The sequence below is a fragment of the Myxocyprinus asiaticus genome, chromosome 45 (assembly GCF_019703515.2).
Source record: "Myxocyprinus asiaticus isolate MX2 ecotype Aquarium Trade chromosome 45, UBuf_Myxa_2, whole genome shotgun sequence".
Lineage (NCBI taxonomy): Eukaryota > Metazoa > Chordata > Actinopteri > Cypriniformes > Catostomidae > Myxocyprinus > Myxocyprinus asiaticus.
Genome location: NC_059388.1, coordinates 22,121,987 through 22,134,325, shown reverse-complemented (window position 1 = coordinate 22,134,325; position 12,339 = coordinate 22,121,987). Strand labels below are relative to the sequence as shown.

The 12,339-nt window shown below is 41.1% G+C and overlaps 1 protein-coding gene across 4 annotated transcripts in view; it reads right to left on the bottom strand.

The window, feature by feature from the left end:
• Positions 1-11,953, bottom strand: part of LOC127435500 (tetraspanin-11-like) — a 39,479-nt gene extending 27,526 nt beyond the window's left edge. For all 4 annotated transcript variants that reach the window (XM_051689056.1, XM_051689059.1, XM_051689057.1 and 1 more), the window contains exons 1-2: positions 11,822-11,953; positions 9,170-9,261 (exon numbers count right to left, since the gene is read on the bottom strand). In XM_051689056.1, coding sequence (XP_051545016.1) covers positions 9,170-9,256 — 87 coding nt within the window. In that variant the 5' untranslated portion in view covers positions 9,257-9,261; positions 11,822-11,953. The remainder of the gene's footprint in view (positions 1-9,169; positions 9,262-11,821) is intronic.
• Positions 11,954-12,339: the final 386 nt, after the last annotated feature.

The following is a 12,339-nucleotide window of genomic DNA, read 5'->3' as shown; positions in this document are numbered from 1 at the left end:
GAAATTTAAAAGCTCACTATTCACAAATACTGTGGAATAATATAAACAAAAAAAAAATAAACATTTTCAGAAAACCCCACAAATAAAAAAAAAAAGAAACCAATTATTCCTAAATAATATTGTAAATGATTACTATCTTACAGAAAGTTTAAAAGTAAAAAAAAAAAAACTTTTTGTTGTTGTTTTTCTAACCTTGAATGCATGTAATTCTGGTTTTGTTTGCTTTATCTCCCAGCAAAGAGTATTATTTCATTCCACTAAATGGTAACAAGTACTAGAAAAGGATTCTTTTTTCATCAAAAAATGCATATCTGAAATGTAGGTGGCGCTCTAACGCATTTCAGCCCTCACAGATGTGCTTGTCCATAGACATTCAGACTACTTTTCAGTTCATGCACTACCCCCACTGTTTCATAGAATATCTCAGCCTCTGAGTGGACTAGAAGCTCAATCTGTGTCATCAGAAAGCAGAGATCCTCCCCTTTGCGATGATATAAAACATTTTATCACATATAACAATAACATATTTTTCCGATGCTTTGTTTAGCATGCTTATCCTGCTGGACTGCATATTTTTTTCAGGACATCTAAGATATAACATTGGATTATTCACCCCAGCAAGCTCACAGACAAGTAAAAAATTGCTAATTTTTTAGAAAATTACCAGAGGTAAGAGCAGCAGATATGAAGTTTGTGATTACTTTGTCCTTATAGCGGCAGTGATTGGCGCATAAAAGATTTGTTTGTATTTGATGTTTTACTGAAATCATATTTCACTTTGTGATTCTTTTGATAATCTTTTGAACTGTGGTATTAGGGCAACAAAATAAACTGTAAAGTCGCATTCCAGAGAATGATAACTTTCATTTGATTAATGACTTGTCCATTTAAGTGCTATGTGAAAGATTTTTATATTGATATTAATATTTCTACCACATTACCTCTAGGTTGCACTATTTGGGACGTGGATGTTTTAAGCAATTATTTTGTTATTTTATGTAACATAAATACAAAAGTGACGGTGTTCTATGAAAAATTCAGAATCTAAGCTTTCAAATGATTCCCCATATTCCTTATTATTAGTTTGCTATATAGCACCCCCCTTTGAGTTTTAGGGTGTGTTCACACTTGTAGTTCGGTTCTCTTGGTCCTCTTGGTCCGGACCAAAAAAGAAAATAATACATTTAGTCCTGGTTCGCTTACCATTCACACTGGAATTTTTAACACCGAACCTAACGATACAAAACAAAAGGCATCAGGAAAAATTCACAACCTGACTAGACAGCTTTTATGACATATTTTTGTGACAGAACTTTCCGAACATCAAAAACAATGCTGACTGCTGGGCTAAATGCGCTCATTATATTTATATATGTATATATGGTGGTATTTTTACCAGCTGAGAACAAATGAAGAGTCAATAAAATGTGTAAAGGAGTCAAAACAGCGCCAGGAATTCCTCAGTTGCACACACAAACGAAGATATGCTGCAAGGACGGCTGACGGCGGTTCCGACGCCTGTACCGAACTGTAATGGGCAACATAGCTCCTATGATGAGAAGAACCAGGTATGCTTGAGGTCAGTATTAGGCAAATTACTTCCTGTTTTTGGACCGTTTAGACGTCTTTGGTCCATGTTGCATTCATATATCAATCGAACCGCACCAGAGTTAATTTGGAAGCGGATCGAGACCCACTATTCAGGTGGTCTCGGTCCGCTTGTTTGGTGCGCACCAAGGTTCGGATGGCAGCGTTCACACTTGTTCAAATGAACCTCACTAACAGAGCAATCGCACCAGAGTTCGTTTTAATCTAACCAAACCTGCCAAGTGTGAACACACCCTTAGGGTTTCTGAATGTAAACTCGAAAAGTCTGAGTTTGATAGTGACAATGCTTCTACTTTGCATTCTTTTCTAATTTAATACAACATTTTCACTACAAATAATATTATGTGTATAACAATTTGAGGGAACATTAAAAGAATTTCTAGTATTTGGTTCCCCTTTTTCTTCAATAACAGCATACACTTGAGCTGACATGGATTCACTTGTTTGTGCAAAACCTGATGATCCATGTTATCCAACATGATTTGAGAATGTTCCAAAGAGCATCTAATGTGCTTCAATTGAAACAAGGAAATCTAAACCATTTGTACAAGGGAGACTACAAAGCCCATGTGTCAAATTGTTTATCTTTGGTTAGTGAACTAGAAATCATGCAGAATCTTTTTTTTTATCCTAAAACTTTACCTAAACAAGTAAAAAATGAATAATAATAATTTTAAAAAAAAAGATCCCAGATTTTTAATGTGCCTCAGACTTTAGGACCCCACTATATTTTAGATTTTATGCTTTAAAAGAGTGGACAATTGAAAAGCATTCTGCATTCTGGTTGAAGGTGTGGCTCTTAAATCATCTCCTGGAATGGTCTTTTTTGGGCTCAGGCCCAGGATTTCTGTCTGATGCTACAGCACATGTAGCACAACATTTACAAGATGACAGTCAGAATCAAAAAGGAGCATTCAGTACACAAAGATAAATTCAATCAAATACGTTATACTGAGAGATGCTTTCAGTCAAATAGCAGGTTTTTCTCTTCTCATTGAGCACGACTAATGTTTTTGAAAAGCAAATTCAACCCTAGAGTGTGCTGTACTTGCTAAGCTGAGGCACAGGTGGGTGGGAAGAGAAAAAAGATAGAGAGAGGAAGTGAGATGTGGAGGCGAGAGAGAGAGAAGAAGAACAAGACAGACTCTTAGCATATTTAAATCTGATCTTAAAACATATTATTTCAGGAAAGCTTTAATGATGAATCTATTTTTGTTTCCGTTTTATTTTGTATTCTTTATATACTGTACACTCAATAAGCCCTTTATTAGGAACACCTGTACACCTACATTTTCATGTGATTATCTAAACAGCCAATCATGTGACAGCAGTGCAATGCATAAAATCATCAGATACAGGTCAGGAGCTTCAGTTAATGATCACACCAACCATCAGAATGGGGATAAATGTGATCTCAGTGATTTCGACCGTGGCATGATTGTTGGAGCCAGACGGGCTGGTCTTCTGTAACTGCTGATCTCCTGGGATTTTCACACACAACAGTCTCTAGAATTTACTCAGAATGGTGTCAAAAACAAAAAGCATCCAGTGTGAGGCAGTTCTGCAGATGGAAACGCCTTGTTGATGAGATAGGTAAAAAGAGAATGGCCAGACTGGTTCGAGCTGACAGAAAGGCTACGGTAACTCAGATGACCACTCTGTACAATTGTAGTGAGCAGAATAGCATCTCAGAATGCACAACACATTGAACCTTGAGGCGGATGGTCTACAACAGCAGAAGACCATCTCAGGCACTTTATTAGGACCATAGTGTTCCTAATAAAGTGCTCAGTGAGTGTTGATATGCATGTTTATATTGTGTTCATTTTATTTGTCTTTTCTTTATCCTTTTTATTCTTATATTTTGTTCTTTTTAATGTAAGACGCTTTGAGAAGCTACCTTTAAAGGCCCTATATAAAAATAAAGTTTATTATTATAATTATTATTAAGACTAAGATCAAAGTTATGGATGAATGTCTCCATCTTTTGTCCTTGCACTCTCTTACTCACAAAGAAGTGTAGGTCATATTTCACCCCAAAATCAAAACAAAACAAATATTAATATTTTGCATTAAACAAAATGAAGATATTTGTAACGTCTGAGCGGTCTCCTGCCCACCAGAGGGAGCCCTCACCTGAATTCTGAACTGTCACTTCCTGTTTCCTGCCATATCAGTTCCTGTAATGTCATTTCCTGTTTGCCTAGTATATAAGCCATGCATGCTCATTCCCATATTGCCAGATCATCTGCCTTACCAAGTGTTTATATCATTGCCTTATTGCCTAGTGTTTTGACCTGTTTGTTTTGACTTCTCTTTTGGATCTCCCCTTTTGCCTGTTTGCCTGGTTGGACTGCTTTACTGTGTTTTTGACCTCACTGCCTGTTTTTCTGACACTGTGTTTGGATTTTGATGGACTGTTTGAATAAACATCCGCATATGGATTCTTCCTTGGCTTCCGCCTCCTTATCATTACAGAATACTTCGCCTACTATGAATCCAGCGGAAGTTTCTCAGCTTCAAGCGGCGTTCGCTTATCAGAGCAAAATGCTGAAGAACTACCAAGAGCAGCTCAACAAACTGCAGTCGCCAAACGATTATTTGACCCACTATATTCGATCGCTTCCTTCGGCTACACCACCAACGGTAAGACTGGCGTTGCCAGACAAGTTTGATGGCTCTGCAGGACAATGTCGTGGTTTTATCAGACAAGCACGCATTTATGTTGAAAGCCAGAGAGATCAGTTTCAAAGTGAAGCAAGTAAATGCACTTTTCTGATGTCATTGTTATCTGGTAAGGCGATTGATTGGGCTGCAGCGGTTTGGTAGACGGATTCACAGTTTCGTCCTCCTTTGCATACTTCTTACAACTACTCAGAGATGTGTTTGATATCCCGAGGGGGGAAAGGATATTTCCACACAACTGTTACACATGTCTCAAGGCAACCGTACCGCTGCAGATTTCGCTATTGAATTTAGAACCCTTGCCGCTCAAAGTGGATGGAATGATGTGTCTCTAAGGGCTGTTTTCAAACAGAGTTTAAACCTTGAGCTTCAGACGGAACTGGCCTGCAAGGGTGAGGATTTAACGTTCTCTGAGTTTGTTACTATGGCCATCAAGATAGATAACCTGTTGAGAAACAATCCTAAGAGGAAATCTGCTCATCTGCCTCACACACACTTCCTCACTACACCAACCGTGAACCAAGAACCCATGCAAACAGGCTATGCACATCTATCTGATGAAGAGAGAACTCGACGCCGCCACCATGATCTGTGTTTTTTACTGCGGTGAAGCAGGCCACCGTAACGTCGAGTGCCCACACAAAGTCGGGAGAGCCACCACTACTACCAGACGGGGGAGTGTTAATCAATGCTCTCTTCAGATTTCAAAATCGTTGTTGATTCCTGTTCAGCTGACTACAAAAAATGGTCCCATTACCATGACTGTGTTGATTGACTCTGGTGCTGCTCTGAATTTGATCAACAAAGATATTGTCAAGAAATACAGTCTACATACGTTACCTTGTGTTCCCACAATTTGCATCACTAATGTCAACAATAAAGCCATTGAGGGAGGTATCACCCGACAAACTGCACCTGCACAGCTACAGATTGGTCTGTTCCATAGTGAAAACATATCACTCTACATCATTGACTCACCCAGGTATGAAATCATCCTTGGACATCCATGGTTATCTGTTCACGATCCTGTACTATCATGGTATCATGGAGAACTGTCTCACTGGTCCAAATTCTGCCTCACCCATTGCATGAACATCAATATGGCAAGACCATGTCTCGCCACGAGTGCTGAGAGTCCGTTCACTGCCCCCAGTCCCAAAATTCCTGCCTGCTATCATGACTACTTAGAGGTATTCAGCAAATCCAAAGCTACACAGCTACCACCACACCGCCCCTGGGATTGCACCATCGACCTTCTGCCCAATGCCATGCCACCTAAGAGTAAAGTCTACTCACTATCGCATCAAGAATCTCAAGCCATGGAAGATTACATCGAAGAGGCTATTAACTCTGGATTCATTCGACCTTCAACCTCACCAGCAGCAGCAGGTTTCTTCTTCATTGAGAAGAAGGACGAAGGTCTACGACCATGCATTGATTATCGTGGACTTAACAACGTGATGGTAAAATTCCGCTATCTGCTCCCTCTTGTTCCTGCTGCCCTGGAACAACTTCGTGAAGCAAAGATATACACCAAGTTAGACTTAAGAAGCGCTTATAATCTCATCCGGATTAAGGAAGGTGATGAGTGGAAGACTGCATTTCTCACCACCAGAGGTCACTATGAGTACTTGGTGATGCCGTTTGGGCTAGCCAATGCGCCAGCTGTGTTTCAGTCATTCATTAACGATATCTTCAGAGACATCTTGAACCAGTATGTTATTGCCTACATTGACGATATCCTGATTTACTCAAAGTCGGAAGCTGAACACATTGAACATGTCCAAAACATCCTCTCTCATCTTCTTAAGCATCAACTCTATGTAAAAGTTGAGAAATGTGAGTTCCATGTTCAGAAAACAATGTTCTTGGGATATCACATAAGTCATCAGGGAGTGGAGATGGACACTACCAAGATCCAGGCAGTCACAGAATGGCCCCAACCATCCACAATCAAGGAACTTCAAAGATTTCTAGGTTCTGCCAACTTCTAACGGCATTTCATCAGGAATTACAGCATGATCGCCTCTCCTTTGACGTCTCTTATGAGAGGGAAACCATCCAAGTTAAAGTGGACAAACGAAGCCACCATCACCTTCACAAAACTCAAGTCAAGTTTTACTTCGGCACCTATCCTGAAACACCCTGGCCCTAACCTCCCATTTGTAGTGGAGATGGATGCATCTGACTGCGGAATTGGAGCAGTACTGTCACAGCGTCAGGGTCAACCAGCTAAGTTGTACCCGTGTGCATTTTTTTCAAGAAAACTCACTTCTGCCGAAAGAAACTATGATGTTGGAAATAAGTTACTGTCCATGAAAGCTGCGATAGAGGAGTGGAGACACTGGTTGGAGGGAGCCATTCACCCGTTCCAGGTTATCACCGATCACAAAAATCTTGAGTATGTAAAGAGTGCCAAGAGACTCAACTCACGTCAGGCCAGATGGTCACTGTTCTTTTCAAGATTCCAATTTACTGTGACATATCGCCCAGGAAGTAAGAATAGCAAGGTAGACGCCCTTTCCAGACGCCATGACCCTCCTCTCCAAGTTCATTCTCCTGAACCCATTCTCCCTTCTTCTGTAATTATCGCTCCTGTGAACTGGGACATCATGGAGGAGATCCAAAGAGCCACGCAGGCAAATCCTCCGCCTGCTATGTGCCCCCCGAACAAACAATATGTTCCCCAGGAACTACGACAACGGGTCATGCAATGGGTTCATACCTCCATCACCTCAGGTCATCCAGGTATCTCACGCACAATCAAATTAATCCACAACGCTTTCTGGTGGTCAACGATGAACAGAGATGTAACTGATTACGTGAAAGCCTGCCAAGTTTGTGCACAATCAAAGACCCCCAAGGAACTGCCATCTGGTCTTCTGCAACCACTACCCATCCCGCAACATCCATGGTCTCACCTGTCAGTAGACTTTGTTACTGATCTCCCTCCATCCAAAAATTTCACAACAATTCTTGTCATCATTGATAGATTCTCCAAGTCTTGCCGTCTTATTCCCCTCAAGGGTCTGCCAACCGCCATGGAAACAGCTCAAGCCCTGTTTCACCAGGTTTTCCGCATCTATGGTTTACCTGAAGACATCGTCTCTGATCGGGGGACTCAATTCACATCTCAGGTGTGGAAAGCCTTCTGCCGACAATTAGACATCAATGTGAGTCTGACATCAGGATATCACCCCCAGTCAAATGGTCAAGTCGAGAGACTGAATCAAGAAATCGTTAGATATCTGAGAACATACTGTAGCCGAGGAACAGAATCGGTGGGTAGAGTTCTTGCCATGGGCAGAATATGCACAGAATTCATTAACCCATGCCTCTACAGGACTAACCCAATTCCAATGCGTGCTAGGATATCAACCTCCTTTGTTTCCGTGGTCTGGCAAACCTTCCTTCGTTCCTGCGGTCAACGACTGGATACGTCGTAGCGAGAGGGTATGGGATAGTGCTCATGTCCATCTTCAAAGAGCCGTACGAAGGCAAGAACTCCAGGCTAACTGAAGACGGCGCCCACATCCTCGCTACCAACCGGGACAGAGGGTCTGGCTCTCTACGAGGGACATCAAGTTACGTCTGCCGAGCAGGAAGCTCAGCCCAAGGTATGCTGGCCCATTCAAAATCGTAAAACAGGTAAATGAGGTTACATATCAGCTTGAGCTTCCTGCTAACTACCGCATCTCTCCATCATTTCATGTCTTGCTCCTCAAACCGGTCCACCTGAATGCTGATCCCAACGCTGAGTCTCAAGAACCACCGCCTCCGCTAGACATTGACGGATCGCCAGCTTATAGGGTGAACATGCTGCTGGACTCGAGGCGTAGAGGGGGTCGGTTCCAATACCTGGTGGACTGGGAGGGATACAGGCCTGTGGATAGATCATGGATACCTGCTTCTGATATTCTGGACCCCTCACTCAGAGGAATTTCATCGACCCAGGCCAGACCGCCCAGCGCCACGACCACGGGGACGTCCACGCCGAGTGCCAGGAGTCGCTCCTGGGGGGGGGGGGTCTGTAACATCTGAGCGGCCTCCTGCCCACCAGAGGGAGTCCTCACCTGAATTCTGAACTGTCACTTCCTGTTTCCTGCCACATCTGTTCCTGTAATGTCATTTCCTGTTTGCCTAGTATATAAGCCATGCATGCTCATTCCCATATTGCGAAGTACTGCCAGATCATCTGCCTTACCAAGCGTTTATATCATTGCCTTATTGCCTAGTGTTTTGACCTGTTTGTTTTGACTTCTCTTTTGGATCTCCCCTTTTGCCTGTTTGCCTGGTTGGACTGCTTTACTGTGTTTTTGGCCTCACTGCCTGTTTTTCTGACACTGTGTTTGGATTTTGATGGACTGTTTGAATAAACATCCGCATATGGATTCTTCCTCGGCTTCCGCCTCCTCATCATTACAATATTCTGCATTGTGACATTATTTTCATGACGATTAAGCACGTTATTGACATTACCATAATGCACTTTCTTTTTTACATGCACAGATTAAAAATAAAATAAAATCAGCATTAAGTCAGCACAACAAATACTACCATACGAATCTATTAATTTTTACTTGCTACTTGCTGGTTAGTCACAGTTGGAGGTTCGTTCTCATTCTAGAGAGAAACTGATTGGACAAAAATCTGTATAGTGCAACATGAGTTATCAATACTTTTAATCAGTTTGCATGGAAGAGAAAGTCTGTGAATTTTATATGTGCAAATCTGCAAAAGTATTTTTATCAATGTTTAGGAGAACACTGGCATACAGATAACCTCAAAACAAACACCCATTGACTAAAAACCACATAATTCTATTTCTGATTTCATGGGGTCTTTAAACTCAACAGTTTGTGAATTTCAGACTCACCCAAAACAGGAAGTTGAAAATGAAAAGGAGGTACTTGAGACAGACTGTTATCCAATCATCCTGCTCGTCCTTATACATGCTGCTCATCTTTCCTGTTAGGTGAGAAGAGAGAGGATGAGAAAAAGAATACTCTTTTGAGTATTAATGTAGCTAAAAAAAAATGAAGAGGAAGAAGAGGTGGGCAAGGGCATAAACAGGCTCTCAGAAAGATGGCAGTCAAACACTGTTCTTTTCTGTGACATGTTAATTAACAGATGTGGTTCCTGGGTTTCTGCAGCAGACAACCGACATGCTACGTCTCAGGGCCTAGTGTGGAGGCGTCTCGTGTCAAAGCAGCCATGTACGGCTGTTAAAATGAGGGTGTTTGGCTTGAAATGGTTGAAAGCACAACCAAACCCACACAGCTAGTTTAAAAAATCTCAGGTATCTCGAAAGCAGCACCAGATTAGAAAGGTGACTGACACATTCTGTTCCAAAAAACAGAATTAGACTTTATTCATTGGTTTATAAATATATCTGCCAGAGACATGGCCTAATGGATATGCACATGCTCTGATATATTGTACAGTGACACTTGTGTGGGCGACCCAAGTTTGAGTCCAGCTTGAGTCACTTGCTGATTCCGCCCTCCCTCTAAAGCCTACTGTCTTGTTTATAAAAGTGGCAAAGACCTATGCAAGACCTTTTGGATGCTAAGGCACAGGGCCGGTACTAGGATAAGATCTTTGGTGGGGTGGGTGAGGAGGTTCCCCTTCGCCATTAGATGGGGGGGCGGGGGGTGACTATCCCCCACTTAGACCAAGCCATGCTAAGGCACACAAAGAAATTGGATAGAATGACTGGGGGACTTATTGATTTTCTGATCAAGTGTTGTAAATGTATGGAGAAAGTCCTTCCTGTGTGTTAGAAGTAATCACTTAGAGTGCTTTTTGTCTAAAGGATTATCTACCCTCACTGAACTGTAAATATAGTTCATTCATAATGACGATGGATTCCGAACGCAGACGTAGGTACTAGTTTGATATTATGATTTTGATCAATTTAACTTTCCATGTGTATCTATGTGAAGCAAAATATTTTTTATACCTAAATTCTGAATTAAATACATTTGCATTCATTCATCTCTTTGGGAAAGTCTGCCCGATAAAGAGAAACCATTCATCCGGCTGTCTACTCCGTGACAGACCAGTGGCTTTGGCTGTTGTTATGGGTTACCTCAAGCATTCAAAGAAAGTATTCAAAGAGTTTCAAGAATTTTAGGGAAGTCTGTTCTTCTCAACTACTCAACACTATATTCGTTTAAAAGGTTTGAGCTCTTTTAGACCAAAAAGACGTAATTTACACTGAAGGGATAGTTCACCCAAAAATGTAAATTCTCTCATCATTTACTCACTCTCATGCCATTCCAGATGTGTAAGACTTTCTTTCTTCTGCAGAACACAAACAAAGATTTTTAGAAGAATATCTCAGCTCTGAAGGTCCATACAATGCAAGTGAATGGTGACCAAAATCTTGAAGGTCTAAAAAGCACTTAAAGGCAGCATAAAAGTAATCCATACTACCCCAGTTGTTTAATCCATGTCTTGTGAAACAATCCAATCATTTTTGGGTGAGAAAAGACCAAAATGTAACAAATGTATCGCTATAAATCTTGAAATCAGCAGTCTCCAAGGCGATCTTCGAATGCGTCAAGCTCTAGGAATAATCGAGCTTGAAATCATGACCATGCCTAGAGACTGCAATGGCAAGATACACAGGGAAAAATGAGTTTGTTTGTTTTTTGTTTAGTTTTTTGGTCTGTTCTCGCCCAAATTTAATTGGATCACTTCCCAAGATATGGATTTAACCATGGAGTCTTATGGATCACTTTTACGTGGCCTTTATGTGCTTTCTGGAGTTTCAAAGTTTTGGTCACCATTTACTTGCATTATATGGACCTACAGAGCTGAGATATTCTTCTGAAAATCTTCGTTTGTATTCAGCAGATGTAAGAAAGTCATAAACTATTCCTGTAACGACATAAAAATTGCCAGAACAATACAGATCAGATAGTATCAGGTATGTGAACTTAAGAGAAGTTCGTTTAAAAGACCTTTCTGTGGTCTATTTATCCTGCGTTTCACTTTCGGTCTATCGCCTACCGCTGTATTCGCGGGGGAGTTTGTTGCGGTTTCCTCGCCAACGACCGAGAGAGGTCAATTGATTCAAAAGCCACGGATGCTTGTCACCTCTAAGTGATGTTACTAAACACCATGAGCAATAACTCTTCTAAGTACTTAAATCATTAAAATCCGCGATGTTTTTCTCTTTCTCTTCCCTCCAATCCCCCAACATGTAAAGAGAGCCATGGTGGCTTCATCAAGAAAAAATAAATAAATAAATAAACATCGTGAATTCAATGTAGCTGATTCTCTTTCCTCCCACAGACATTGGCCTTGCTGTTTGCGTTACGCAAAACGTAATCAGCGTCTCGCACTCACAGTTGCTGCAATCTTTCCACACTTTCCGAATTAATGAGCGTAAAATCGAAACAGAATCGTATGATGTCACACTTTTTTTTCTTCCTAAATTCACCTGATCTTATACCGTGTATGGGACAGCCATGAAAGTCACAATCCGTATATCGTTTATAAAAAACATACTTAAACTTACCTTAAAAAGGCAGCGCCTCCGCAAGATCCGAAACGCAAATAAAGGTATTTTCCCCACAGTGAGGCTTGTTGCTCCGCAAGCGTGTGTCCAGTTCGCGGGGGTAGTAGCGGAGGGTCAACGCAGGATGTGGGGAGGAAATGCAAAAACAGCCCGCCCCTTCGCTTCATGAGATTAAATACAGCGAGCTATTAATCTGTTAAAGCTGCTCATGGCTATATTACTATTATGCGTATATCTAAGTAAGTTGCCTTGTCCTATTATGAGTAAGAATAAATAAAAAAATAAATAAAATCCTTTATTTTCTTTAATTGACTTTATTGTCTGTAAAAACAAGACTGTTGAATAGATAGGCCATGGCTGTCTTTTCAGCAGTTGGAATGAATTCTGGAAGGACTAATGCAATATTATATGTGTAAAATGGCTAGTAGCATGTTTGAGATGATCTTAAAACTTTCAATAGAGAAGACACCAGTCAGAGGGGAACAATCACAAAACAAATACATATTGTAAGTAACTGA